General features: G+C 39.3%; 6 protein-coding genes across 6 annotated transcripts; 3 read left to right on the top strand and 3 right to left on the bottom strand.

Moving 5' to 3' along the window:
• Window positions 1–3,347: 3,347 nt before the first annotated feature.
• GCK72_000146 (uncharacterized protein) lies at window positions 3,348–5,185 on the top strand (the record flags this gene model as incomplete). The annotated part of the gene is made up of 3 exons (XM_053722296.1): window positions 3,348–3,388; window positions 3,549–4,138; window positions 5,031–5,185. 3 exons carry the CDS (start codon window positions 3,348–3,350, stop codon window positions 5,183–5,185), a joined length of 786 nt encoding a protein of 261 aa, XP_053590941.1.
• Window positions 5,186–6,884: 1,699 nt separating this feature from the next.
• On the top strand, window positions 6,885–7,762 carry GCK72_000145 (uncharacterized protein; the record flags this gene model as incomplete). The annotated part of the gene is made up of 3 exons (XM_053722295.1): window positions 6,885–6,970; window positions 7,018–7,662; window positions 7,720–7,762. The coding sequence occupies 3 exons, from the start codon at window positions 6,885–6,887 to the stop codon at window positions 7,760–7,762; spliced, it is 774 nt and encodes a 257-aa protein (XP_053590940.1).
• Window positions 7,763–8,383: 621 nt separating this feature from the next.
• GCK72_000144 (uncharacterized protein) lies at window positions 8,384–8,863 on the bottom strand (the record flags this gene model as incomplete). The annotated part of the gene is made up of 2 exons (XM_003091479.2): window positions 8,384–8,707; window positions 8,762–8,863. 2 exons carry the CDS (start codon window positions 8,861–8,863, stop codon window positions 8,384–8,386), a joined length of 426 nt encoding a protein of 141 aa, XP_003091527.2.
• Window positions 8,864–9,562: 699 nt separating this feature from the next.
• GCK72_000143 (uncharacterized protein) lies at window positions 9,563–11,035 on the bottom strand (the record flags this gene model as incomplete). Its single annotated transcript, XM_003091481.2, has 2 exons — window positions 9,563–9,787; window positions 10,970–11,035. The coding sequence occupies 2 exons, from the start codon at window positions 11,033–11,035 to the stop codon at window positions 9,563–9,565; spliced, it is 291 nt and encodes a 96-aa protein (XP_003091529.1).
• Window positions 11,036–21,554: 10,519 nt separating this feature from the next.
• Window positions 21,555–23,385, top strand: GCK72_000142 (uncharacterized protein; the record flags this gene model as incomplete). The annotated part of the gene is made up of 2 exons (XM_003096780.2): window positions 21,555–21,797; window positions 23,296–23,385. 2 exons carry the CDS (start codon window positions 21,555–21,557, stop codon window positions 23,383–23,385), a joined length of 333 nt encoding a protein of 110 aa, XP_003096828.2.
• A 355-nt stretch (window positions 23,386–23,740) lies between these two features.
• Window positions 23,741–26,385, bottom strand: GCK72_000141 (uncharacterized protein; the record flags this gene model as incomplete). Its single annotated transcript, XM_003096781.2, has 7 exons — window positions 23,741–23,919; window positions 24,424–24,520; window positions 24,652–24,870; window positions 25,155–25,347; window positions 25,468–25,586; window positions 26,097–26,233; window positions 26,283–26,385. 7 exons carry the CDS (start codon window positions 26,383–26,385, stop codon window positions 23,741–23,743), a joined length of 1,047 nt encoding a protein of 348 aa, XP_003096829.2.
• Between the last annotated feature and the right edge of the window lie 829 nt (window positions 26,386–27,214).

The raw sequence follows: 27,214 nt of genomic DNA, 5'->3' as shown, positions 1-27,214 counted from the left end.
AAACGGAATTTCGAAATTAAGTCGCTATTGCAGAGTTTCAACGGGTAGAGAAAATGAAAACCAAGAGTCCATATAAAAAGTTGGTATGAAAATTCGGTAAGTCAAAAATCTAAATTATTATCTTATTTACTGAATTTACAGATCAAAAATGCACATTTGAACATCGTCGGTGACTGTACAGAATCAATATATTTTAGACTTGAAGAACCGGACGTCGATCAGTAGGCACCACGATTATTGAGAAAACAGAAAATGAGTGAGTAACTAGAAACATCGTCCTGGTTTTACCTTTTTATGCCATCTGAATAATATAAACCAATTTCAGAAAATGACCACAATGGACGTAAGCGCTAACAAGAAGAGCCAATGCGGTGAGAGGTTAGTAATGGATAGTTTTTGAAACTGGAACGTTTTGAAACCTTTTAAAGTGTCTCAGTTTCCAAACGCCCAGCTACAGTACAGGTTAAAAGGCTGTAAACTTTGGTCATTTTCAGTTGAAAATGTCCAACTTTGAGAGAGGTGTCATGATAATTCTGATTGTCCCATCAATTTGATTTTTGAAGAACTATATAATTTCCATACTTGCCAACCGGGCCGGCTCGTAACTCGCGTCAAAATGAATATTATGAGCTGAAAAATATACCAAATGTAGATCTCGACGAGTTCTATGTCCGTGACTTACTACGGGCCGGATGGCTATCCGTTAATGTGCCGCGGGCCGGGAAAAAGTGCCAAAAACGTAAAATGGTCAAAAAAGCTGTTCTAGCGCGGCCCACGGCATATTTACGAATATCCATCCGGCCCGTAGTAGGTCACGGGCATAGAACTCGCCGAGATCTACATTTTGGTATATTTTTCAGCTCATAATATTGAGTTTAAAGCGAGTTACGAGCCGGCCCGTTTCGGCCCGGTTGACAAGTATGATAATTTCAACTGAAAATTTCAACTAAAAACGGCAATTTACAAACATTTTGACCGGTACTGTATGTCCTAGTTGATACTCAGCGAATTTGAATGAAATCATGTCTAAACTTTGACCATTCTCGATAAAAGTGTGATTTTGATGCACCAAAATTGTTATTTCCATTTTTTTTGAGTGACTAATTCTTTTTGCAGACATATAGTGTAAGGAAACCACACCTATCAACACAAGTAGACTATAGACAAGTACATCATGGACTTTATCAGGTATGTAATGGCTTTCACAGTTCCCAAAGGTCCGAATCCCCCTGTAACATTTCGAAACTTGCAGAGACAATACAAAATGAAAGGAAAGGCATGAGGAGTTATAATTATGGAGATTTTGGCTGCTTTCTTGGATTTGGTGATTGTCATCTCAATAAATTGATTTATTCCATCCGATGTGTCATATAATTCTAGTTTTTCAGTACTGTCATCAGTTGGTTTGGCGCCAGAGGCGCTGCGGTCGCGTCGCGGGAGCTATTCTTGTTAGACAAGGAAAGGCGTTTAAGCGTAGAATCTTGCCTACCGTAACCTTAATGACAGCGATTAGAGCGACTATCTCCACTACCCATAATTTAAGATATATCTACTATGATAACCGATCTTCTGATCTCAGATTCATATATGCTAATCAGGTCCACCTGTTCCCCCGGAGCGCTGGATCATTATCAATCCCCTTCGCGTCCGGAAATGGAATAGCAGGTGGGGATATACTGATAACTAAGGGGGATTTCAATTCTAATGAGGTATTCTACTCACTAATCTCACCCCACCTGCCATTACCGGTGTTCCATAGAGAGACCCGGATTAGCAATTCCCCCTTTCTCAGGGTGAGCAAGCGGATATTAATTAGAGGGGAGAGCTCTAGGGAAGGGTTTCGCAAAATTATTGCCTGGATAGTCTTACTAGGGAAGGCCTCGGGGTTTTTTTAATTCCGGGTACCGGGATTCCCGGTTTTTTTTTGACATTCCGGTTCCGGTTTTGGATTCCGGATTTTTAAAATATGATTCCGGATCCGGATTCCGGATTCCGGTTTTTTGAGTCTTCTTTTTCCGGAATTCAGAAGTTGAAATTTGGAAATTGTTTTGAGTTTAAAAGGCAGCTATAGTAATTCTTTTTCGGTTTTGATCCTCAAAAGTAGTTTAAAACTTTATATATATATATATATATATATATATATATATATATATATATAACACTCGAAAGACTGGCTTGCCCTTGCAAATTCATCGAATCATTCCGAATTCCGGATTCCGAAATTCCGGAATTCCGGTTCCGGATTCCGTATTCCGGAAAATGGAACAATGGCATTCCGTACAACTCTGGTGCCAACCGGACTGCAATTTTGTTTAGACGATAATGGGTTTGGCATCCTTTAATTAGTATAATTGTGTGCGTCTAATCCTCTACCTTCCGCTCTGGACCATTTTCTCATAGGACACAACGGTCTATACACAATTAGCATTCTTCCTGGTATCCCATATGCTCCACCTCCCTCCTCCTCCTCACCGACGACCTCTCCTATAGCACAGAACGGTTAGGATTATCCTGCTAGCCCGCCCTCCATCACATCTCCTATTACTTCCCGTCCATTTCTGTTCATTTCACGATGGTTCTGAGTAAGCCATTACCCTTGCAAAGTTTACCAAGTCTCGTGCTCAAAAAAGTGATACGCTTCATGCCGCTAGATGGACAGTAAGTTTTCAAATTCAGATATTATTATACTTGTCAACCGGGCCGGCTCGTAACTCGCGGCAAAATGAATATTATGAGCTGAAAAATATACCAAATTGTAGATCTCGACGAGTTCTATGCCCGTGACCTACTACGGGCCGGATGCCTATTCGTTAATGTGCCGCGAGCCGGGAAAAAGTGCCAAAAACGCGAAAATGGCCAAAAAAGGCCATTCTAGCCCGGCCCGCGGCATATTAACGAATAGCCATCCGGCCCGTAGTAGGGCACGGGCATAGAACTCGTCGAGATCTACATTTTGGTATATTTTTCAGCTCATAATATTGAGTTTTAAGCATAGTTGTAAAACCCCGGCTTCAAAAATGGCCCTTTTTTTTCAATTTTTTTTTCGAAATTTTTTCAATGTTTCATCGAAACTATGACCATTTTTTTTTCAGCTCATAATATTCATTTTGACGCGAGTTACGACCCGGCCCGGGTTGGCCCGGTTTGCAAGTATAGATATCATTTGTCTCCACTCGAACCCCTCAAATAACCCATCCTTTTGCAGAGCCCTCCTAACCCGTTGCTCCTTGAAAACCAAGTATCTGGTGAACGCGTGTAAATCATATGAATTGATACTAGACGTTACCATAGGAGAACGAAATTGCTACATACACTATGCATTACTACGTGGCAGAGATGGAGTACGGATGTCGGGGATATACCGTAGCACTGATCTCCTCTTGGACAGGTATGTGCCCGGGTGGCGTTGACCGCCTCGCATTTTCAGCCGATATTTGAAAATGCGACGAGAAAGAGTGTGCGAAATGGAGAGACGCAGACACACTCTCTCTCTCTCGATTCTACACACTCTCTCTCGTCGCATTTTCGCCCACTTTGAAATCTTTCAGCGCCCAAAGCGCCTCCATAGGCACATCCCTGCTCTTGGATTCCAACTATGAAAACTGTGGTACCGCGGAAAAAGAAGTGAAACAGACACTTGATTTAATAGATGCGTTTTGTGACTCTCTTGACGCAAAGGTTGTTAGTCTTGAATTAAACAGTGACTGTATTGAGGATCAAATGCCGATGATTATCCATCGGGTACGCAAGCAACAACCGCTACTAAAACATCTCACATTCAACGCGTTTAATCCTTCTGAAAATATTCGAAGGCTTGTCATGCATAGTATCAAGACTGATGAGTTAATGATTGATGTTATATTTAATTGCGACTACTTCTCCAAGAATTCTATCAACTGTGAAAGATTAATGATGGAACGACGTAACGAATGGTTCAAGTTATCCTCGACTACTGCAACAAGAGTCATATTGTGTAAGGCTAAATGGACAGAACAGCAGGCGAATGTTTCCCTGAAAGAATGGGTCAGAGGAGACCATCCGAACTTGTTAACCTTTACCGTCGACGTCATAGATCATTTTAGCCCTGAATTGATGATTGATGGATTGGAGATGCTGAATGCAGAAGAATGGAAGAATTGTGAGCAGGAGGGGTGGGTTCATTGTTTATTTTTCGAGTGCTAGTCGGTTTTGGTTTCGGCGGTACGAAAACCTGAATTTTTCAATATAAAAACCATACTTGCAAACCGGACCGGCGCGTAACTCGCTTGAAACTGAGTCATATGAGCTGAAAAATATACCAAAATGTAGATCTTGACGAGTTCTATGTCCGTGGCCTACTACGGGCCGGATGGCTATTCGTTCATGTGCCGCGGGCCGGAAAAAGTGCCAAAAACGTGAAAATGGCCAAAAAAAGCATTCTAGCCCGGCCCGCGGCATATTAACGAATAGCCATCCGGCCCCTAATAAGAACCATACTTGCAAAGCGGGCCGGCGCGTAACTTGCGTCAAACTCAATATTATGGGCTGAAAAATATACCAAAATGTAGATGTCGATGAGTTCTATGTCTGTGGCCTACTACGGGCCGGATGGTTATTCGTTAGTGTGCAGCGGGCTTCCAAAAAACGCGAAAATGTTCAAAAAAGCTATTCTAGCCGGGCCCGCGGCACATTAACGAATAGCCATCCAGCCCGTAGTTAGTCACGGAGATAGAACTCGCCGAGATCTACATTTTGGTATATTTTTCAGCTCATAATATTGAGTTTGACGCGAGTTTGACGCGAAGGCCCGTGTCGGCCCGGTTTGCAAGTATGTAAAAAACCAGCCTATCTGCCCCGCCTTCGTCGGTTCATCCGGCTGGTCCCTCTTCATTTACGTGGCATCTCAAATGTGCCCTCATAGCTGAGTGATCTAAAACGGCGGTCGCTGTCCAAAGCAGTTCGGTTTTGCCCACCCCCCGAGTGCCTCAGACAACGCCCAATTGTCTTTTATATATATTATAAAAGAATGATATGAATAACGCATTTTTCAGCTTCAGTGGAGGATCGGACCACATACATGAAAACTTCATTCGAAATGTTAATGGCACCATTGCAGCATTCTGTATCCGGGTTCGACCTTTTGGAGATGTTCTATCTTATCTTCGGTTTGCTGTGCTCAAACATTGAATCTTTATATTTGATTTGAAATTCTGTAGGGAATACTGCAAAACCTGTAATAGAAGATTCCAACAATTGAATCAGCCCTCCTAAGGATGGGAACTTCCTTTTATTTCAGGTTTTACAGTATATGTCAATTTACCTATCGTGTTACATTATTTTTTACCAATGTTTGCGTCTACTTATAAACATACTCGCAAACTGGGCCGAAACGGGCCGGTGCGTAACTCACTTCAAACTCAATATTATGAGCTGAAAAATATACCAAAATGTAGATCTCGACGAGTTCTATGCCTGTGACCTACTACGGGACCGGATGGCTATTCGTTAGTGTGTCGCGGCAGGGAAAGTGTCAGAAAACGGCCGAAAAGCCATTCTAGCCCGGCCCGCGGCACAATAATGAATAGCCATCCGGCCCGTAGTGGGCCACGGAGATAGAACTCGTCGAGATCTACATTTTGGTATATTTTTCAGCTCATAATATTGAGGTTTAAGTGAGTTACGAGCAGGCTTGGTCGGAGTCGGAGAATCGGAAAATCCGATTCTCCGATTCTCCGACTTTTTTCGGAGAAATTATCCGACGGATAATTCTCCGACTTTTTTTTTCGGAGAAATTATCCGTCGGATAATTCTCCGATTTTTCATTTCGGAGAAATTCTCCGATTCTCCGAAAAAAAAGTCGGAGAATTTCGGAGAATACCGGAGACGACGACACTCAAAACCCTGTTTTTGTTGTATTTTCACTGGTAAAAGCTTTGAATGATGATTAAACATGTTTTAGAAAGGTGAATTCAGAAAAAAGCAACAGGAAATCCCTTTTAGAAGCATTTTTGGGGGCATTTTTGGATTCTCCGAAATTCTCCGATTCTCCGAGAAAAAAAGTCGGAGAAAATTTCGGATATCCGATTCTCCGAGTTTTTTTTCGGAGAAAAAGTCGGATATCCGATTCTCCGACTTTTTTTTCCGAAAAAATTTCGATTCTCCGATTCTCCGAAAATTTTTCTCCGACCAAGCCTGGTTACAAGCCGGCCCGTTTCGGCCCGGTTTACAAGTATGCTTATAATAATCACGACTTGAGAATGTGTTATGAAGAAAACAAAAGCTTTCTATTTTATCATTGATCTACTTTTAATTATCTTACATTGTTCTCGCTAAACAAAGTAACTTCAAAACATGTATATTTTTTCAATAAAACGTAAATTCTTACAATTTCCAATTTAAGTAAAGGGGCTCTGGAAAATGTGCTCAATCTACGGGTCCACTTAGTAGAAGTCTTTATTCAGGCTTCGGGACATTTCGCCACTAGACGTTTCGCCACCGGACATTTCGCCACTAGACGTTTCGCCACCGGACATTTCGCCACCAAAAAAATGGAGAATTTCCGAAGCTTTTTAGAGAAAAAGCTCATTACTTTAATATACATAATCAAAGCGTACTAGGGGTATGTTTTTTCCTTAAAAAGCTTAGGAAATTCTCCATTTTTTTGGTGGCGAAATGTCCGGTGGCGAAACGTCTAGTGGCGAAATGTCCCGGAGCCTTTATTCATTATTGTATTTGCTAACAACACACCGCAGCATTCTTGCCGGTACCCCCATCTTACCGTATGCTCCACCGCTCTCCTCCTCGTCGACGACCTCTTCCACAGCACACAACGGTCGTAACTGTCCCGCTCGGCTGCGTCACGTCTCCTATTATCGATTCTTCCCGCTATTTTTGCTTTTTTCACGATGGTACTGAGTAAGCCGTTGCCACTGAGAAAGTTGCCAATGGTTGTATTCAGAAAAGTGTTATCCCACTTGTCGCCAAATGAATTGTAAGTTTTTGTGTCAATAAACTATTTCGTATTTCCATTTCCTTTAGAATTCTCCTGGCTCAATGCTCGAAGATAACCAAATCTTTCGTCCGAGCTTATTATCCGAAGAAATTGACGATGTCAATGTCCTTCTGTCATTTCGAGATTCAAATCTTTGAAGAATGTGGTAAATGTTATGAGTATTCTGCCACTTCTCCTGATCCTTTTCGCCATCCAACAGTCTATTGTTGCTATCCGACGGAGGAATCAATAAAAAGAACACTCGAGTTGATGGATACATTTTATGATACACTCGGTGCAAAATTGCTGTTGGTCAAGTTATATTCTCTTGGAGAAGTTGATGCTTCAATTATTATCGATCGGGTACACAGGAATCAACCAGTGTTGCAAAGACTCAAGTGGAAAGTACTGCAAGTATCTGAAAGTACTAAAAATTCCATTTTGGGGAAGTTGAAGTGCAAAGAGCTTATTCTTGAATTCTCCAAATGGTTCAAACTCTCCGACTTGTTATCATCCACGTGTGACAAATTCGGATTGGAACGATCTACATGGACTGGAGAAGATTTGAACACTTTCTTGAAGGAATGGGTCAAGGGTCGACTTCCAAACTTATCTTTTTTCTGGATTGATACCAATTCGCTTTTTGATCAAGAATCAGCGAAAAATGGATTGGAGCTGTTGGATTCAAACCTGTAAGTCGGATATTGCCGGATATATACCTTTAAATCGACATTTTCAGATTTGTTCAGCCTGACGATTGGACACTCAAGTGGAAATTCATCCGGAATGTAAATGGAAGTTTCGCCGCATTTCATTTCAATTCAGATGATGGGCTTTTTCTTTCATATTTCAAGTTTGTTGAACTTCCGTGTCCTAGAAACACGAAAACGGAAAATTTGACCAGTAGTGACTACTTTGACCGTTTTCGGGCTGAAAATTCGCTGTTTTTAGAACCATTATCATAGGAATTCCCAAATTTTTATACATTTTTCGAAATACATTCTCAATTTTTCCCAGAACCCCCTTTTTCTGGAAACGCAAACTTTTGCTCTTCCTACTTTTGCAGTTTGCCACAGGATGATGTTTTTGGTAACAAAGATATCACTGCAATGCGGCAACATTGCAAAAGTGGGAGGAGCGAAAACTTGCGTTCTTATTTTCGAATTTTCAAAGAATACCTATAATTGATGAAATAAAATAATTCTGAATATTCAACTGGTTTAATGAAATTCGTCGCTCGTATTATCATTTCTTCTTTATTATGTCATTTTATGAAAACACAACCGTTGTGCGACGGAGCGCGTTACGCCTCGCACTGGCGTGATGAAGTTAAAGATGTACAACATGCGTCAAGGTTATTCAATAAGAGCCCAAAAAGAGACAGGAATGCGTGTAGAAAAGTGAATAGACCCTCTAGATATACTTAAGGAATTGAAGGATGAAGAAAGAGAGAGCAATCGAAAGAAGACCAATTATATACATCGCCTTATCTCTGCTAACACTCGGGCGGTTCTCAGCAAGAACATGTCCATTAAATCCGATGAGCTCCGGGCTCAACGATCGATAATTGATCAGGACGGAGTCGGCGCCAAAGGAAAGTTCCTCATGGAGAAATTCGCATATGGCGATGGTGTATTCCTCGGTGAGAACCGGCGTCAACGGAGTCGACGTGGTGACTTCGAGAACGGCGTGAGGGTCGGTGAGACGGCCACGTGTCATACGGCAGTTGGTGTCAATCTGTGGGAAAAGGAGCGTTTTTGAGAGTTTGAGAGCCTCTATTGGGGGTCTTACCGCCACAAAAATCTGACTTTCCGGTCTTTTCATTACTTTGGCCATGTGGACGGCAAAGCGGGACCTGGAAATGGTTGGGTTTTGGTATGCTTCTAGAGACATTGTCATGAAAAATCGAACTTTTTCTTTAAAATAAGCATTTTTCCATGAAAATCGGTTTTTAATCGGTAAATTATGAATTTGGACAGCTTTTTGTCTAAAAATATGATTTTTAGCTCAAAAATCGCACTTTTTCGCAAAAAAAACGAATTGTTTGATCAGAAAAACTGAATTGTTACCTAAATAGAGCAAATCTTCCGGGAAAACAGCTAAATTTTCGCTCAAGCAGCTGGTTTTACCTCAATTTTCACATTAAAAGAATATTTCCCACTTGAATTAAGCTTGGAATCAGATAATTCAACTTAAAATACTGGTTTCGTTCAGAAAATGTGCAGTTTTTTTTAAATTTTATTAAAATCCAGTTTTTCAGGTCGAAATTTCAATTTTTGAGCTAAAAATCGCATATTTTTAGTCAAAATACAGTCCAAATTCTCAATTTCTCAATGATTTTCTGTTTTTTGTCTCTCCTTCTCACTTCAAACTCATCCGGCACATTTTTGTGCATCGTTTGCATTTTGATGACTGGCATTCTAAAAAATTTCCTTAAAATTTGAAGAAAAAAGGAAAAAATGAATGAAAAAAGGTATTTTTATGCGGTTTCTACCGTAAAAACTTCAAAAAATTTCAAAAAAATTGGGGAAAAAACCAATAAAGTTATTCTACTGGCTAAAACACGAATAAATCAATAGAAATCAACTGGAATTAAAGTCCACAAAGAGATCTCAACGCCTCTCCGACATCTCCGTTGGTGTCGATGAGTTTTGCGCGTACAGTGGCCTCCGGAAGCTCCAATTCGTTCATTATCAACTGTAAATCCTCCTTTTTGATATTGATTTTCGGACGAGCCGGTGCGGACGCGTTGAACAGATTTCCCAGCGCGTCGGTGTTCAATTTCAGGTCGTCGCCGTCCTCTTTTGTGTCGGAAACCTGAAAAATTGGGGTTTTTGGCTCAGAAAAACGGAAAATGGGTTTGGAACCTTACTTCCGGGATGTAATGCTCATCAAAGTCACTTTCCTCGCCGCTTGAGCTCATTTTCTAGGTGAAAATTCGATTTATTCGATAAAAATTTACTTTTGAGGCTCCGAATTCATTTTTTCGTCGTTTTTTTCTCAATAACCATCCAAAACTACATAAAACACCTCGTTTTTCTTCCGAAATCGTTTTTTCATAGAATTTTGAGGGAAAATTGAGTTTGTGAGATTAGAAACACAATTTTGAGTTTAAAATGAGCTTGCAAAGCTCAAAACCCCGATTTTCCCTCAAAATTCGCTTAAAAACAGAATTTTTGGCAAAAAATAAAGGAAAATCGAAATTTTTCATGATTTATTGACTGAAGATCGTGTTTTTGGCAGAAAATTGTGAATTTTTAGACAAAAATCGTGAAGACCTAGGTTCCGAGTCGAAAATTGTAGTTTTCACTCTGAAAACCGCATTTTTCAGCAAAAAATTCGAGTTTATAGATAGGAATTGCCGTCTTTCAAAAAAAGCTGGGGTTTAGACATAAAAACAGAGATTTTACGTGAAAAACCGTGTTTTTCAGCCGAAAATGATGATTTTACCATGAAAATCAGCGGTTTTCGCGAAAAATCCTTCAACAAGGCAATTCTGGCTGAAATTAATGGATTTTAGGAGAAGATATGTGATTTTTGAGTAAAAAAAGCAGAACAATGAACCGAAAACCATTTTTTTGCGGTTTTTTTCAGGGAAAAATTGAACATTTTGATGAAAAATCGGGTTTGTGAATTTCGCAAGCTCATTTTCAGCTCAGACACACACAATTTTTCACTGAAAATGAGCGATTCTAAGCTCGAAAACCCAATTTTCTTTTAAAATCTAATGAAAAATAAGTTGTTTTCGTCAAAAATAAAAATATTGGAAAAACGGAGTCTTTTATGTAGTATTGGGTGGTTTTTGAGAAAAAAACGACGAAAAAAATGACTTCGGAGCCTCAAAAGCAACTTTGTCGTCCAGAATTTTTTGCAAAATCCAGAAATTTCTATGGAATCAGAGAGAAAAGTGAGAAAAGAGATTGTTACACTACTCGGCGCCGGCTATTTGCTCTCTTCGTGCACCTCGCAACACCAATAGGTCAAAATGCGCTGACTCACTTTCGACAACTCCTCGCTTCCCCAGTTGTGCTTGTCTACTTGCTGCTTCTCCTCTTCATCGGCCATTTTCTGAATGAAAACTTGATTATTTTTGAAAAATTCTTAGATTTATCGATTTTTCAGCTCTTCCGCTAGCGATTTACAAAAAAAATTATTGAAAAATGATGAAAAATGAGGGAGAAAACTTGATTTGAAAAAAAAATTCCGAAAAAAATAAATAAATTTCTGCCAACGACACTCCGAAATCACGTGGCGCGTGTTGTTTATCACGTGGTATTAAAACCGCGCGAAATTTGAATTCTAGGTTTTGGCGCTAAACTATAAGCGCGCGTAAAAACGGAGCATCGTTGGGCACTTTTTAATTATTAATGGTCCCATTTCTGGGGACCACCGGGGCCGGTTTTCGTCAATTTTTTTTTGTTTTCCGGTTGTTTTTCGGTGAAAAGAATAAAAAATTAGGTAAAAATGGGCAAAAATGCTATTGAATAGTAGAAAACCTTGGTTTTAGGCTGCCTAGCACAATTTTGTTGAAAATAACATGTAAATTGAGCAATTTTCAAAGTTTTGAGTCATTTACGATGTGAAAAACGGCCAATTTTCTATCGAATTTATGGAATTTCTCAAAAAATCAAGATAAATAGGTGTTTTCCTGGAGAAACTCATTTTTTCCCACAAAACCTCCGATTTTTCTAGAGAAATACTCATTTTTATCAATTTTTCAGTTTTTTCACTCATCGATCGTGAATTCTTTTCCAAAATCACGTTTTCTGATAATTAATTTGACATTTTAACGAAAATACACTAATTCTGCCGATTTTTCTCCAAAACTGCTAATTTTCAGTGCAAAATCAGTATTTTAGGCTGAAAATAACGTTTTTCAGATTGAAAATTCATGAAATTCCACGTAAAATCTTGATTTTTATGTCGAAAACCCAGATTTTCTCGAAAAATGTCAATTTCCATCGAATCTTCCAGCGATATGCTCAATTTCTAGCTGAAAAATGCGGTTTTCAGAGTGAAAAACTAAAATTTTCGACCCGAATTCTTCATAAGTGGCGATTTTTGTCGGAAAATTTGAAATTGTCTGCCAAAAACACGATTTTCGCTCAAATTTCGTTATTTTCTTACTAAAAACCGTCAAAACATTGTCACCTTCCTTTCGCATTCGTCACCTTTCTAAATGTTTTTATTCAAAAGAGAAGACAAAAAAAATGCATTTCGTCATGATTCTCTCCCTGAAAAATCACATAAAAGTGACGATTTTGATGGTTTTATGCATTTTTTGGTCAGAAAAACTGGGGGTTTTTAGTCGGAAAAGTTGGTTTTTGGCTCAATGACGTATTTTTTGCAGTTCCAGACGCAGAAAACTGCTCTGAATTCATTTTTTCGTCGTTTTCTTCTCAAAAACCACCCAAAACTACATAAAACACCGCGTTCAAGACCTCCAAACCTAGATTTCCTTCCGAAACCTTTATTTTCGGCAAAAGACTCGTTTTCTCATCAAATTTTGAGGGTAAATCGGGGTTTTGGAGCTCAGAACCGCTCGCAAGCTCATTTTCAGCTCGGAATCACAATTTTTTGCTGAAAAAATTACTGTTTCTGAAATGAAAGGAGATTGCGAGTGGTTCTAAGCTGAAAAACCCGATTTCCGATCAAAAATTTATTGAAAAATGAGTTTTTTCTCCAAAAATAAAGATATCGAAAAACAAACTAGGTTAAGAAGTCTTGAAAGGAGAAAACCGGGTGTTTTACGAAGTTTTGGGTGGTTTTTGAGAAGAAAACGACGAACAAATGAATTGGGAGCAGTTTTTCGCGACACTGGAACTGGAAACTTAAACGTTTCAGAATCTCGAAAAATCTCGAGTTTTTGACATAAAAATTCAGATTTTACGTCAAAATTCAAGAATTTTCAGTCTGAAAATCGTGTTTTTCAGGCCAAAATGATAGTTTTCAAGAAAAATCCGAGAAATTAGGGGATTTTGGCTGAAATTAGATTTTCCAGCCAATTTTCAGCTTTATGAAGCCAATTTCCCGCTATTTCCCTCCTAAAACTACACTATATCCCATCCGAATCTCCTACTACTGTCGAAAAAATAAAGTTTCGACAAGGATTTTCAAAAAAAATTTCGCGCGCTGAAACGCGCAAGCGCATAAAGTTGTGGGCGGAGCTTAAACTGCAAGCGGCGCGGTTCTTAATTTGGAAAAAACAACTGGAATTAGAACCGCGCCGCTTATTTAAGCTTGCAATTTAAGCTCCGCCCACAACTTTATGCGCTTGCGCGTTTCAGCGCGCGAATTTTTTTTGAAAATTCTTGTCGAAACTTTATTTTTTCGACAGTACCAAACCACACAACTTTCTCCTCCTCCTTATTCTCATATTATGCAACACCCCAGAATTTTCACTTTCACAAAGAGAAAATTTCGAAACCTTCCGTTTTCACACTTCAAATTTCACACCACCCCGTCGTTTCCTCTCTAAGCCACTTAAAAGGTGTAATAATGAGTCAGTCGTCATCGTTGCCTAACGTCATCTGAATCCTCCTTCCGAATCGATTCGAAATTACCTTATTGAATGATTTTCCTCGAATACCAGCCAATTTTCAGTGTAAAATCATCATTTTCGGCTGAAAAACACAGTTTTTCGACGTAAAATCTTGATTTTCATGTCAAAATTTCAGATTTCTTCGAAAAAAGACAACTTCATCTGTAAACTCGAATTTCTCAGCGATCTACTCAATTTCAAGCTGAGAAATGCGATTTTCAAACGATTTCTGTCGGAAAATTCGAAATTATCTGCCAAAAACACGATTTTCAGCTTAAAAATCGTGGAAAATGCCGGTTTTTGCCCAAATTATGTTTGCCGTCCTAACGTCATCTGAATCCTCCTCCTTCCGAATCGATTCGATATATTCGAATCGGTCGTGACCAGTTAGGGGGGAGGAGGACAGGTTCTTGTGTCTGTGGGTTATTCCATTGCTGTCCACCCGCACATCTGCGGTTTTAACGTTCCTTCTTCTCCTCCTCGTAGTCGCCTTCGTCGTTTTATAGTGGTCTTGCCGTGATTTCCATTATGAAAACTCCAAAAACCACATGTTTTTTGGCGTTTTGAGCGATTTTTTTTGATTCCAGGGCTATCAGAATCGCCTATTACGCATAAATAGGTCAAAAACTACCGATAGAGGTGATTTTTAAGCATCTTGGGTTGATTTTGGCTGAAAATAAGCTTGTTAGTCGAAGCAGATTTTCCGATTTCTAGACGGTCTTAAATGTGTGGATTTGAGAGTTTTCCGTGCAAAAATCGCATTTTTAAAGTGATTATTGAGTCAATCATCTCTATGATTCTGAAAATAGGATAGAATTATAGAGAATTCCATCTTCACTGTCAATCTAGGGCTGAAATTCTCAGTTCTACAGTAAAATGCTCAGAAATGTACACGTTTGAGAGATTCTCGTAAGGAAAATCTTCATTTTCAAAGTTTTTCTGTCGAAATCGGTCAAGATTCGGAAATTCTGTGATCACCATCAATCTCAACTAGAAACTGCTGGTTTTGAGACTGTTTTCAGTCGTAAACTCGCCGATTTTCAGATTTCAAACGATATGAGCTGAAAATTGCAGTTTTCTTATCCGGGTGGTTCGTATGCAGTTCTTAATGAGGACGGTTCTGAAACCGAAAACCTCAACGTCCTCTCAATATTCCTCCAGACGGCTTATACTCGTATTGCTCCAAATTGAGACCACCCAAAACTAATCCGCTGTGTGACATCTGTCCTTCCCGCCTTCATTACATACATATTGTTCTATTCCCCCTCGGATTCCACACCAGAGTTTTTGGGAAGTAAACTCGGAAGTTAGACGGAAGTCAGTTTTATTTCGACAATATGGAACGAAATTCAAAAATATGAAGTTAATATGTTGTATTGATGGTATTACTACCCATGGAGCATAAAAAATTCCGATATTTTTCTTATCCCCTACCAGTAGACCCGAAAAAGCAGCCGAATTTGAAACCCGGAAGTCGGAAGTGAAGACTTTTTCAAGTCTACTGGTAGGGGATAAGAAAAATTTCGGAATTTTTTATGTTCGAAGGGAAGTAATACCATCAATACAACATATTAACTTCATATTTTTGAAGTTTGTTTCATATTGTCGAAATAAAACTCACTTCCGTCTAACTTCCGAGTTCACTTCCCAACAACTCTGTTCCACACATCTGTTGCATTATCTGAGTCTCTCAGTCTGAGAGTCTCAGACCATAAAAGTGTCAAATTCTGTCAGAAAAACGGCTGTGTTTTTTGATTTTTCGATGATTAACATTTGTGGCAACAGAGATAATCAATAAATGAGGTCTCTCTCTCTCTCTGATGACCACATTCCCTCTGTCAAGGACGTTCTTTCGCTCTTAGTCACCCCTTCCTTCCCCCCCCCCCTCAAGTACACAACACAACCAGGCGGTCGGTCTCTTTTTTATCAACATTGCCCTTCCCCACCGTCGATTTGCGCGGTCCATTCACCCACCCGCATCGATTGGGTCCGTCGTCACTAAACGGCGTAATGTGTTGGTGTTGGACAGTTGTGTTTTCCACAATTGGATTCTTGACGGTTTTCTGTAGAAAGTTCTGATTCTTCGTCCAAAATCGCGTTTTTACTGAAAAAATCTCGATTTTCTGATTAAAAAACGGCGAAAAATGATGCTGAATTGATCGAAATCGCTCAAAATTGGATAAACAGTCGGGTTTTAAGTTTTCCCACCAATTTCTAGCGATTTTGATCAATTCAGAATCAATAGACGTAGTTTGGGTCTGGACATGCCTGTTCCTCATTTATCGCCGTTTTTCCAAACAGAAAATCAACTTTTTTCAGTGAAAACGCTATTTTCTACCATTTTTCACCGGAAAACTTGAGATTTTCACGATTTTCTCCCACCTGCCAGTTGGTTTTCCCAGAAAATCGGCTGATTCTCAATAGAGCACAGTTTCATCACTTCAGACTGTCTTTTTCTAGAAATTTTGAGATTTCTTCCTCTGGAAATGCTTTTAGAGCATGTTTTCATTCTTTAGAGATTTGTAATTTCTCTCTGAAATCACTTTTCGATTAAAATTGAGCTGTATCATTTTTCCTCGCTCTAAATCTGAAAATTTGCTATTTTCCACTGAAAAAACATGATTTTCCCCTTTCTGACTTCAAATTTTAACTTAAGTCATGAAAATTCTAATTTTCTACAACACTTATTGATGAAAATCGAGTTTTTATTGCAATTTTCCTCGATTTTCGAGCCCAAAACCTCAGATTTTGAGGTTCCAAGGAAAATGGCGATTTTAATAGTTACAAAGAGTTACAAAGAGCAATTAACAGGAAAAAAACTGAGAAAATGCAAAAATTCTATGAAAATCTGAACATTTCACTCAAAAAACCTGATTTTTCAGTTCAAAAACACAAAATTAGGCATTGGTGGCCGATGTTTTTCAAATTTGGGTTTCTAGGCCACCAGACGGAAAGCTCTTCCACCTCCGTTTACCAGGATTTTCCACGTCAAACCTTTTGTTTTCCCGAAAAATCGAAATTTTTCTGAATAGAGCATGTTTTCCTCCCTCTAAATCACATTTTTCACTAAAATAACTAATTTCTCAATAGAGCGCACATCCCTGATCATTTGTAAGCCACCAACTCCAAAATCGTGGCCTAGAAAACCAAAAATCGGCCATCAAACCCGTTCTTACTGTTTTATCTCATTTTTCTATCAAAAAGCTTCAAATTTTCACTAAAATCGTTGCTTTTTGATAGAAAAATTGAGCTGAAAACGGTAAAAATCCCTTAATGGCCGACTTGTGGTGCTCTCGATCACGATTTTCAGGGTTCGGTGGCCTAGAATCCCGAAACTCGGTCATCATCCCGATTTTTGGGTGTCTGAACCAGTTTTCAAGCTGAAATCGACCGAAATCGCTAGATGGCCGAGTTTCGGATTCCTAGGCCACCAAAGTTTAGACAACAAAAAACCACTAACTTGATTAACACTGTCCCCCTATCACACTGATAGAGTCAATATATCAGTTGTTTGTCTTCTCTGTCCACATGACAATAGCCCCCCTTCCTTCCTTCCCCTTCTTCATCATCATTACAAAAACGTTCGAAAATCGTTTTTTTTTAATGTGGAAGGGTGTGCCCCCAATTTCTTCTTCCTTCGGTTTTTCGACACTATCTTGATTTTCCTCCCGCTAGTCGGTGTAGGTCAAAAAACTTAGTTTGACTTGACTAACGCGAAAAACATATTGCCACATCCATATGTCAGTTATGCATCAGTAATCTGACATTTTTGGGTTTCGTTTTTCCGTTTTTCGGGGTATTTTTTAGCCCCCAAAATTATAGGAGAAGACTCCTAAAATATCGGAGAAACAGTGTAAAAGTGAGAAGAATGGGTGATTAACCGATTCTCCAGGTCGCCTTTCACTTTCTCTCATGATAACCTCCTTTTACGGGAGAATCGCCACACTGTTGGAGACGTTTTACCCGGCGGAAAATGAGAAAAAGAAAAATGGAGAGAAGATGAAGCCGTGCGGTGACGGATGATGTCCGGCCAGCTAGATTCTTCGTCGTCTCCTTTTTCTTTTCTCATAGACGTAGACGATGCCTTATTTGCATTTATACGACCGACTACTGTCCCGGTCTGTAGCGTTTTGTGTAACTTTTGTGTTGGAAAGTTCACAATATAGCGATTTTTCTTCAGAAAACTCGAGATTTTGAGGTTTTTACCGTCTTAAAATTGCATTTTTAAGCGATTTTTGAGTCAATCTATGATTCTGAAAATGAGCTAAACCTTCCTTTCGGTCTGTTTGTTGTTGGGATATTCACTCCATTTGGTATCGTTTTGGGTCAAATTTGATGCAGGCTGGCTTTGATCCGAATTTTTGACGTTTTCCACGGTTTCCCGTCCAAAAGCGGCGTGTATCGGTAATATAGACCCAGACCGGCAATTTCCATAGACCCAGACCGGCAATTTCCCACAGATATCTGGATTCAAACGGCTTTTTTGCTGAAAAATCGAGTAGAACAGCAATTTTCAGCTCAAACTGAAAATCAGCGGGTTTATGACTAAAATCAGTCTCAAAACCAACAATTTCTAGTTGAAAACTGACGTCTTTAGGATTCTGAATCAGGGATGTGCCTATGGAGGCGCTTTGGGCGCTGAAAGATTTCAAAGTGGGCGAAAATGCGACGAGAGAGAGTGTGTAAAATCGAGAGAGTGTGTCTGCGTCTCTCCATTTCGCACACTCTTTCTCGTCGCATTTTCAAATTTCGGCTGAAAATGCGAGGCGCTCAACGCCACCCGGGCACATACCTGTTCTGAATCTCATTCTCCAGATTCCCAGGATCAGAATGAAGACCTGGAGAATCAGATTCAGAATCCTGACGGCGTCAGTTTTCGAATTTTATGAATTTTGAATTCAGAATCCTGATCTATGTGCAAAACTGCCCCTGAAAACGATTGACCGACTCATTTGAGCCATTTTCGTCTCGAAAACTCGAGAATTTGAGGTTTTTCCGTCCAAAAATCGTATTTTTAAAGCGATTTTTGACCGACTACTGTCCCGGACGGCTTGTCGCTCGGTTTTCCACTTTTTTTTCTCGTTTTGTGTAACTTTTGTGTTGAAAAGTTCACAATTTGCGGTGTGACAGTATAGTTCAGCTAGCAGAGTGGCTACTGTAGCATTTTCATTGTTGATGTAACTTTCTGGCCGACAGATTGAGAGAAGGGGAGAAGTGTTGTGAAAACATTCGTCACTTCACAAAATTGCATTTTGTGTGAAGTTCTCGAGCGGAAGAAGCTTTTTTAAGACAATTTCAACAGGAAAGTCGGAATTTTCATTCTTTCATTGGTCTGAAAAAGACGAAACACATATATATCAAGTTCGGATGAAATTTTCAGCAGAAAACCGGAATTTCTATTCAAAATCACTGTTCTAATGGGTTTTCAGCAACTTAAATATTGAAACTTTGACTGTGGAGCAATAAAAGTTGAATAATAGGCATTTTCCAACTTTTTCTGCTTCACAGTCAGAAATTCAGTATTTATCTCGCTAAAATCCATTAAAACAGTGATTTTGACTTGAAATTTTGGTTTTCTGCTGGTACATTGCATTGATTTTTACCCCAAAAACTTGGATTTTTGCTAAAAATGGTAAAATCCATAGCCAGACGGTGAAAACAAGTTTCAGAACTGGTATTCAGCTGTAAAACTCAAGTTTTCGAGTGATTTTGAGCGTAAAAACTCGATTTATGCTGAAAAAAGATTCCACTTTTCGTCATTTTCAGCTCTAAATGGACCATTTTTGAGTGAAATTAAATCTATCTGAGAATGTCGAGACACAATGGGAGCTTTGAGAATCGTGATCACCCTCAATTTCAACTAGAAATTGTTGGTTTTGAGACTGTTTTCAGTCGTAAACTCACCGATTTTCAGTTTGAGCTGAAAATTGCAGTTTTCCAGCCAAAAACCTCAAATTCAGAGGCTTCCAATTGTGAAAAATCCATTCGAGACCTCCAACAACCCAAAATCAGTCGTTGATGGCCGATCTTTTTCAAATTTGGGTTCCTAGGCCACGAGACGAAAAACTCTTCCACAAGTTTTTCTGTCGAATAACGACGGAAATCTTGTTCCGAAATCTCTGGAAGCTTTTCGAATCGAATCGCTATGAGCGATTTGCTAATAAAAAGTAGAAATCTCGAAATCCTGCAGGTTTTCCGTTTTTTTCTCCTTCGATTTAGCTAATAGCCATTGTTCTCCGTCCCATCCCCCCTCCAGTTAGCAACCACCTCCAATTTCACCTTCAAACCAACAGTCTCAATCTCTTTTCATCATGAATTTGACCTTCTGATCTCAGAATTTTCTCGAAACATAGATTTTGAGGAATACTCCGTCACTTAACGTTCTCTGAGCGTTTACAAGCGTTGTATTCTGAATCCGAGAATCTATTGTGGATTTCAGAATCTTGCATCAATTTCTCTGGAAAACTTGAAATTATGAGGTTTTTCGTCCAAAAATCGCATTTTTAAGCGATTTTTGAGACAATTATCTCGATTTCTAGATGTTTCTCATGAAAATTGCTATGATTCAATCTCAGGGCTGAAATTCTCAAAAATCGTGATTTCTCACCTCAGAATGCGAAGAAAATAACATTCTTGAGAGATTCTGCCGAAAATTTCAGTTTTACTTGATTTTCGAGCTCAAAAACCCTGAAAATCCTCTCAAATCTCGAGTTTTCAGCCCGAAAAATGCAAAAAAGTGGTCTTATGACCGAACTTTTTCAAATTTGGGTTTCTAGGCCATGAGACGGAAAACTCTTCCATCTCCAATTACACGCCAGTTTTCGTCATTTGAAGATGAGAATTGTTATGAACCGTCGAAGAGCATTCCCACTCGTGGCCTAGAAACCCAAAGTTCGGCCAGCAATGCCTAATTTTTCATTTTTGAGTGAAAGTTTCAGATTTTCAGAGTCCGCATGCGTGGCCTAGAAACCCAAAATTGAAAAAATTCGGCCACCAATGCCTAATTTTGCGTTTTTGAACTGAAAAATCAGGTTTGAGTGAAATTTTCAAATTATGAGAGTTCGAAGTCATTTCTGACCGAACTTTCTCAAATTTGGGTTTCTAGGCCACGAGACGGAGAGCTCTTCCACCTCCGCTATTCGATGACTTTTAACCTATTCCGTCACAATTACTTCATTAATGCATTCAATTCCATTCAATTCCATTACATAACGGTAAATCATAAACCAGTTATCCGAATTGTTACATAATTGCGGAACCCCCCACTCCGCTTATGACGAATAATCGAGAGAAGTAGCTAAACTCTTCTCTGACGACGACAGCGTCAAGTAATCGGATTCCATTTCCAATTTTCTACTATTTTCCTTATCCTATTCCATCCACATCGCCCATCTCCTTCGTCGTCGTCTTCAATTTCTTCTTCGTTTCCTTTCATTCCTATGGTATTACTAATAAAAAAACCCTGAAAATTCTACCAAATTGCGAATTTTCAGCCAAAAAATGCAAAAAAGTGGTCTTATGGCTTACTTTTTCATTTTGGGTTTCTAGGCCACTCATGCGTACTCTGAAATTCTGAAAATTTCACTCAAAAACCCGATTTTTCAGCTCAAAAATGCAAAATTAGGCATTGCTGACCGATTTTGGATTTCTAGGCCACGAGGGGGAATGCTCTTCCACGGTTCTGATGTGAAATCGGTGGTGGAAGAGCTTTCCGTCTCGTGGCCTAGGAACCCAATTTAGAAAATGATCGGCCAGCAATGACTAATTTTGGGTATTTGTGCGGGAAGATCAAGTTTTTTGAGTGAAATGTTCAGATTTTCAGAGTCCGCATGCGTGGCCTAGAAACCCAAAATTGAAAAAATTCGGCCACCAATGCCTAATTTTGCGTTTTTGAACTGAAAAATCAGGTTTTTTGAGTGAAATGTTCAGATTTTCATAGAATTTTTGCATGTTCTCAGTTTTCTCTTGTTAATTGCTCTTTGTAACTCTTTGTAACTATTACAATCGCCATTTTCCTTGAAATTACCAAATAAATTTCCAGAAATGTCGTCGTACTCGTTGTTCCTCTTGGCCGCCGTCGTCGCCCTTCTCGCCTTCACACCGTCTGTCTCAGCCGAAGGAGACGATCTTCTCGAATACGTCAAATCGATTGAGCCATTGACTATTCGCAGATCTCCACTCGCTTGTCCACTTCCAGTCGTCGGATCCGCTTGTCCTGAGGAGAATGTCTTCTGGTACTTCAAGTGTTGTGGACAGATTGCCGATCAGTGTTGTTTCCGTCTTCAGGTACAGAGAATTGATGGAAAAGAGCAAAAAATACCGAAAAATTGGAATTTTTTGATCAAAAATGATGAAATCGACTATCGTGAAAAAAGTTATTCGCGTTTTTGTGGCTTCTCAGTGCAAAAATGAGCATTTTCAAGACTCCCAAAATTAACGTTTTTCTTATTTTTTTCTATTTTTTTTTGTGTTGTACGTGCAGTTCCAATAATGTTGATTGTATTATTCGTGTTGGAACATCAGAAAATTTTCAGACAAATTTTTTGTAGATGCGTCATTTTTGAAAATTTAAAAAACGTCACAAAAATTTTTCTGAAAATAAATTCTGAAATCAAACTATGCCAAAACCATCTTCACATCCGTAGTCATACGTACAAAACGAAAAAATTTGAAAAAAATGAGGAGAAACGTTATTTTTGGGAGTCTTGAAAATGCTCATATTTGCACTGGGAAGCCACAAAATCGCAAATAACTTTTTTCACAGAATCGTTCTGCAGAAACAGAATACAGATTTGAAATCAGCGCAAAATTTCGATTCTAGTGATATATATCTTGACATGTAACTCCATCTTGACTCGGGATCCTTCCCTAGTGAATGACTTTTTTTCAGCTTTTCAGCGGTTAAAAATGCCCAAATTGATGGCCGAGTTTTTCAAAAAGTTAGGCCACCGATTCAATTTGGTGGCCTAGAAGTTCAAAAAGTGGTGGCCTACACTTTAGATGGACTAGACGGACTAGAAACTCAAATTTTTTGGTGGCCGAGTTTTTGCAAAAGTTAGGCCACCGATATTTTTTTTGAAAATTTTAAGAAAAAGTAGCTGAAAATCACTGAAAAACCGAGGTTTTGGCGAAATTGTTTCTAGACTTTCTCACGAAAATTATAGCGAAATGACGATGTGGAAAACATGTGGAAAATTGCAATTTTTGTGATTTTTTCCTGAAAAATCATAAAATTTAGCCGTGTACTCCTCGTGAACAAGAGCAATAAATTTTTGGAAAAAATGTGAATTTTTATAGATTTTCCTCAATTTTTCGCCAAATTGAGTGTTTTCTAACGATCTTTCATGGAAATTCAAAAAAAAATCATTGAAACCATGAAAATCATGAAATTTAGCAGTGTACTCCTCGTGGACAAGAGGAATTTTTTTTTGGAAAAAAATAGTCAATTTTGGTAGATTTTTATAGATTTTTTACACTTCTTTTGTCAAATTGAGTGTCTCTAGATGATTTCTCGTGAAAATTCGAAAAAAATTGATCAAAATCAGAGCAGTTAACGAAAATCAACCGTGTACTCCTCGTGGACAAGAGGAATTTTTTTGGAAAATTTGTGGTTTTTGGACGATTTTTCTTGATTTTTCGACAAATCAAATGTTTTTGATGATCTATTGTAAAAAATCGCAAAAATCTGATGTGAAATTGAAGAAATTAACGAAAATCAGCCATGTACTCCTCGTGGACAAGAGGAATTTTTTAGTCGATTTTTTTCAAATTTTTAAATTTCCAGGACTGGGTGACCGTACTCCTCCTCTTCCTCGCCGTCTGCACCATCCTCTCGATCATCATCAACTGCGTCCGATGCTTCTGTTGCGCCTAAATCCTCTCCGTCTCCTCTCCTTCTAAATTTTCCAATTTCTATGTAATTTCACTTTTTTTTTCTCCTCAAAAATCACATTTCTTTCTCTCGGGCAACGCCGATTTCCGCATTTTTATGTATTTTTTCTGAAATTTTCTCATTTTTTTTGTCTGAAAATCTTTTTTTTTCAAAATTTCAGCCAATTGCCATAATTTGCTCATTTTCATTTTCAGTATAATCCAATCCTCCTCCTACAGTATTCCCCTCTTGCCTCTTTCTCTCTCTCTCATTTATTATCGATTATTACTATATACAATGAAAAAAGAAACGAGTAGGCGTAATTAGCATAGTTAATTAGGTATCTCCTCCCATCCAATTAAGCCCAAATTCGAATTGTACAATCCCAACTGGCGGAGCAAACGGCGGTTCCGTCTGGAGACGTTCGGAGGCAGCTGATACGGTTCTCGTGACCGTAGAGCACAGAGTGACGGACACATTTTAGGGAATCCCACACGCCGACACGGTAGTCACCGTAACCCGCGAATAGAATGCGACCTGCAAAATTTGAAAATTTGAAAAAAAACACGGAAAAAAAATTTTTTTTGGTGGCCGAGTTTTTGCAAAAGTTAGGCCACCGATTTATTTTGGTGGCCTAGAACCACAAAAAATGGTGGCCGAGGTTTTAGTGGCCTAGAAACATCGGAAAATCGAAAAAAAAATAATAAATTTTGGTGGCCGAGTTTTTGCAAAAGTTAGGCCACGGACAATTTGGTGGCCTAGGATTGCAATTTTTTTTTTCAAATTTTAGTCTTAAAAAATGGTGGCCGAGGTTTACATAGCTTGTAATATCCGGAAATCCAAAAAAATGTCAAAAAATTTTTGGTGGCCGAGTTTTTGCGAAAGTTAGGCCACCGATTTATTTTGGTGGCCTAGAAACTCAAAAACTGGTGGCCGAGGTTCTGGTGGTCTAGAGACATCGGAAAATCAAAAAAAAATTGCAGTTTTTTTGTGGCCGAGTTTTTGCGAAAGTTAGGCCACCGATTTTTTTTCGAAACTTACCACTCAAACTGAAATCCACTCCGTTGACAGGGAACAATATCGACTCCTTCTCGTAGACACAAACTTGTCGATCGGCGCGTAGATCAAATAGGCGGCACTGAAAAATGTAGAAAATGCGCTCCGTTGAAAACTGTGAATTGGTTTGGCGGGAATTCAAAATTTTTTTCGAAAATTTTTTTTTGAACTTCGCGGGGTGTCCAATAGAGCAAATTTGAAAATTTGACCTACCGTAGCGTCATCTGACCCGGTGGCAAACGCATCGCCATTCGGATGGAATCTAACTGTATTGATGTCTGCTTCGTGTCCTTCGAACGATTGGACACACTGTCCCGAACGAATGTCCCAGACTAAAGAGTGCTTATCGGCACCGGCTGAGATGAACGTGTTGCCGGTGTCGCATTTGGGCACGTCGATGGCGAAGACGTCGCCGGTGTGGCCGTGGAAGTTCTGGAACACGTTTAATAGGGATGCAAAAAAGAATTGGAGGGAGTTGGGGTCGAACCAAAAACCCTTCGAGTGTGGCGCGCCGCCATTGACCACTCGGCCATCCGTGTCTACTCTTTAGTTCGAGCAGAGGGCGTAGATAAAGGTGGCGGCGGTCGGCGCCTGTGGAGGTGGACAAGCCGCCTACCAATCTAGCGACCCTGGTTCGACACCACCACCCCCTCTAAACTAGTTTTTAGCAAATGTTTATTTTTTTGTTAACTCTTATCCTTGAAATCAGGCCGTACCTGAATCAACTGTCCACTCTCCACATCCCAAATGGCGCAAGTCGAATCCCCGCTTCCAGTCAAAATGAGATTGTCGGAGCGGAGGAATGTGCAGCATGACATGTACGAGGTGTGGGTGGCCACTTGACGCTTCTTCTGGATGATGTCGTCCTCGAAAGACAATGGGACCACGCTGCACTTGTTGTCGAGGCCTCTGAAATAAAACATTTTGGTTTAAAGTTTCAAAATTTTTTTTTTGAAAATTTTGAATTTCCCGGAAAATCTTGTCCACGCAGAATACAAATTTTCTGTACATTAGAGCGCGTTTACTCACCCGCAAGCGATCATTTGACTCGACGGCGAGAAGGCGCACGCCATCACCCAAGTGGTTGGCATCGTCAACGCGTGCTCCTTGTTCGTGGTGAATCCGTCCCACACGATCACTTTTCCGTCCTGGAAATTGGTTCATTAGAGATAATTAAGTATAATTAACTCGCGAACAGGCATTAAAACAAATTTTCATTAAAAAAATTTTTGGCTGAAAAATGAAGTTTTTAAGTCAACTTTGACACGTTGCCATACGGTCCCCTGTGAACGAGCCGTAAAATTTTTATTATAGTTTGATAGATCAAACCAAGATCTTCATTTTTTTAGTTGACACCTTTTTAAGAGCTCCGCCCAATTTTTAGATATGCGCCTTTAAAGATGGCCTACTTAAACAAGGCAAGCTACAGTACCCTCTCATTAAAGGCGTATATCTCAAAGGTGGGCGGAGCTATCAAAAAGTTTTCAACTGCAAAAATATAGAGCGAGTTTTGATCTACAAAACTATCTGAAAATGTTTAATTTTGTGACAAAAAAAATAAAAAGTTACAATGTTTCAAAGTTGACCAAAAATGTTTTTTTTTCGAAAAATTCAGAAAATTTTTTAATGGATTTTTTTCAAAAAAAAAGACCCCCTACCTGGGAAGACGACACAATATGTCTCTTATCCAACGACCAATCCATACATAGCACCTTTCCAACGTGTCCCTTCAAAATCCGGCGTTGCTTAACACCAAGGATTCCCATCACGTCGAGCCGTTCGGCGGCTTGTTGGACTGAAATTCAAAACTTGTCTGGCTGTGTGTCTGTGTGTCCTTTGCTTACTTGGAATGTCATTGAGTTTATGTCTCTCCTGATCCAACTTCTTTCGGAGCTCCTCGGCTTCATTCGCCAACTGCTCCAAGTATTCCGAGCTGTAAAATTCCATTTTAAAAAAGGTTACGTCCTCAAAAAATATATTGGTTGTGTAGATCACATCAAGGGCTATATTTTTGCAGTTGAAAGTTTTTTGATAGCTATTCACGTTTTTGAGATACGGAGGGTCAAAGATTGGGCGCTGGGAGAGGACGAGAGAGCGTGCGAAAAGAGGAGGGTGTCTCGCTTCTCCGCGTCTCCTCCTCTCTCCCCGCGCGCCCACTGGAAGTTGGCTATCTTTGAAGGCGCATATTTCGAAAGCGTGAAGAGCTATCAAAAAACTTTCAATTGCAAAAATATAGCCCTGGTTTTGATCTACAAGAAAAATATAAATTTGGGACAACTGGAGCAAAATGTGACACCAAGGGGACATGTCAAAGTTGACTAATTTTCGATGGTTGACTTACCCCTTCTCAGTGGTCGTTGGCTGCGAATTCTCGACCATTTTCGACGAAGAAGACGATTCGCCGGCGTTCCCACTCATTTTTGTCAGTTTTTTTGTTGTTTTAATTTAAATTGAGATCGGTTTAGTGAGAAATGAAGAAAATGAGATTATGCAAAATTGAAGGGGGTGTGACACAAGAATTGGATGAGACGGGGGATTTTAGACGGTTTGTTGTAGGTTTAGAGGCTCATTCCCTGAAAAAACAAAAAAAAATTGGAAAATTGGATTGAAAACCAAGAAAAAAGGAACAAAAAAGAAAGAAAAGCCGATTTCAAAGGATAAAACTGGAAGTGAAAAAATGACTAACTTTGAGCCGGTGCCATATCAACCCCTTTGAGTAAATTCTTACAAATTTATATTTTTTTATTGAACAAAAATAGGGCTATATTTTTGTAGT

The sequence above is a fragment of the Caenorhabditis remanei genome, chromosome I (assembly GCF_010183535.1).
Source record: "Caenorhabditis remanei strain PX506 chromosome I, whole genome shotgun sequence".
Classification (NCBI taxonomy): Eukaryota; Metazoa; Nematoda; class Chromadorea; order Rhabditida; family Rhabditidae; genus Caenorhabditis; species Caenorhabditis remanei.
This window is presented reverse-complemented; position numbering and strand designations above follow the sequence as displayed.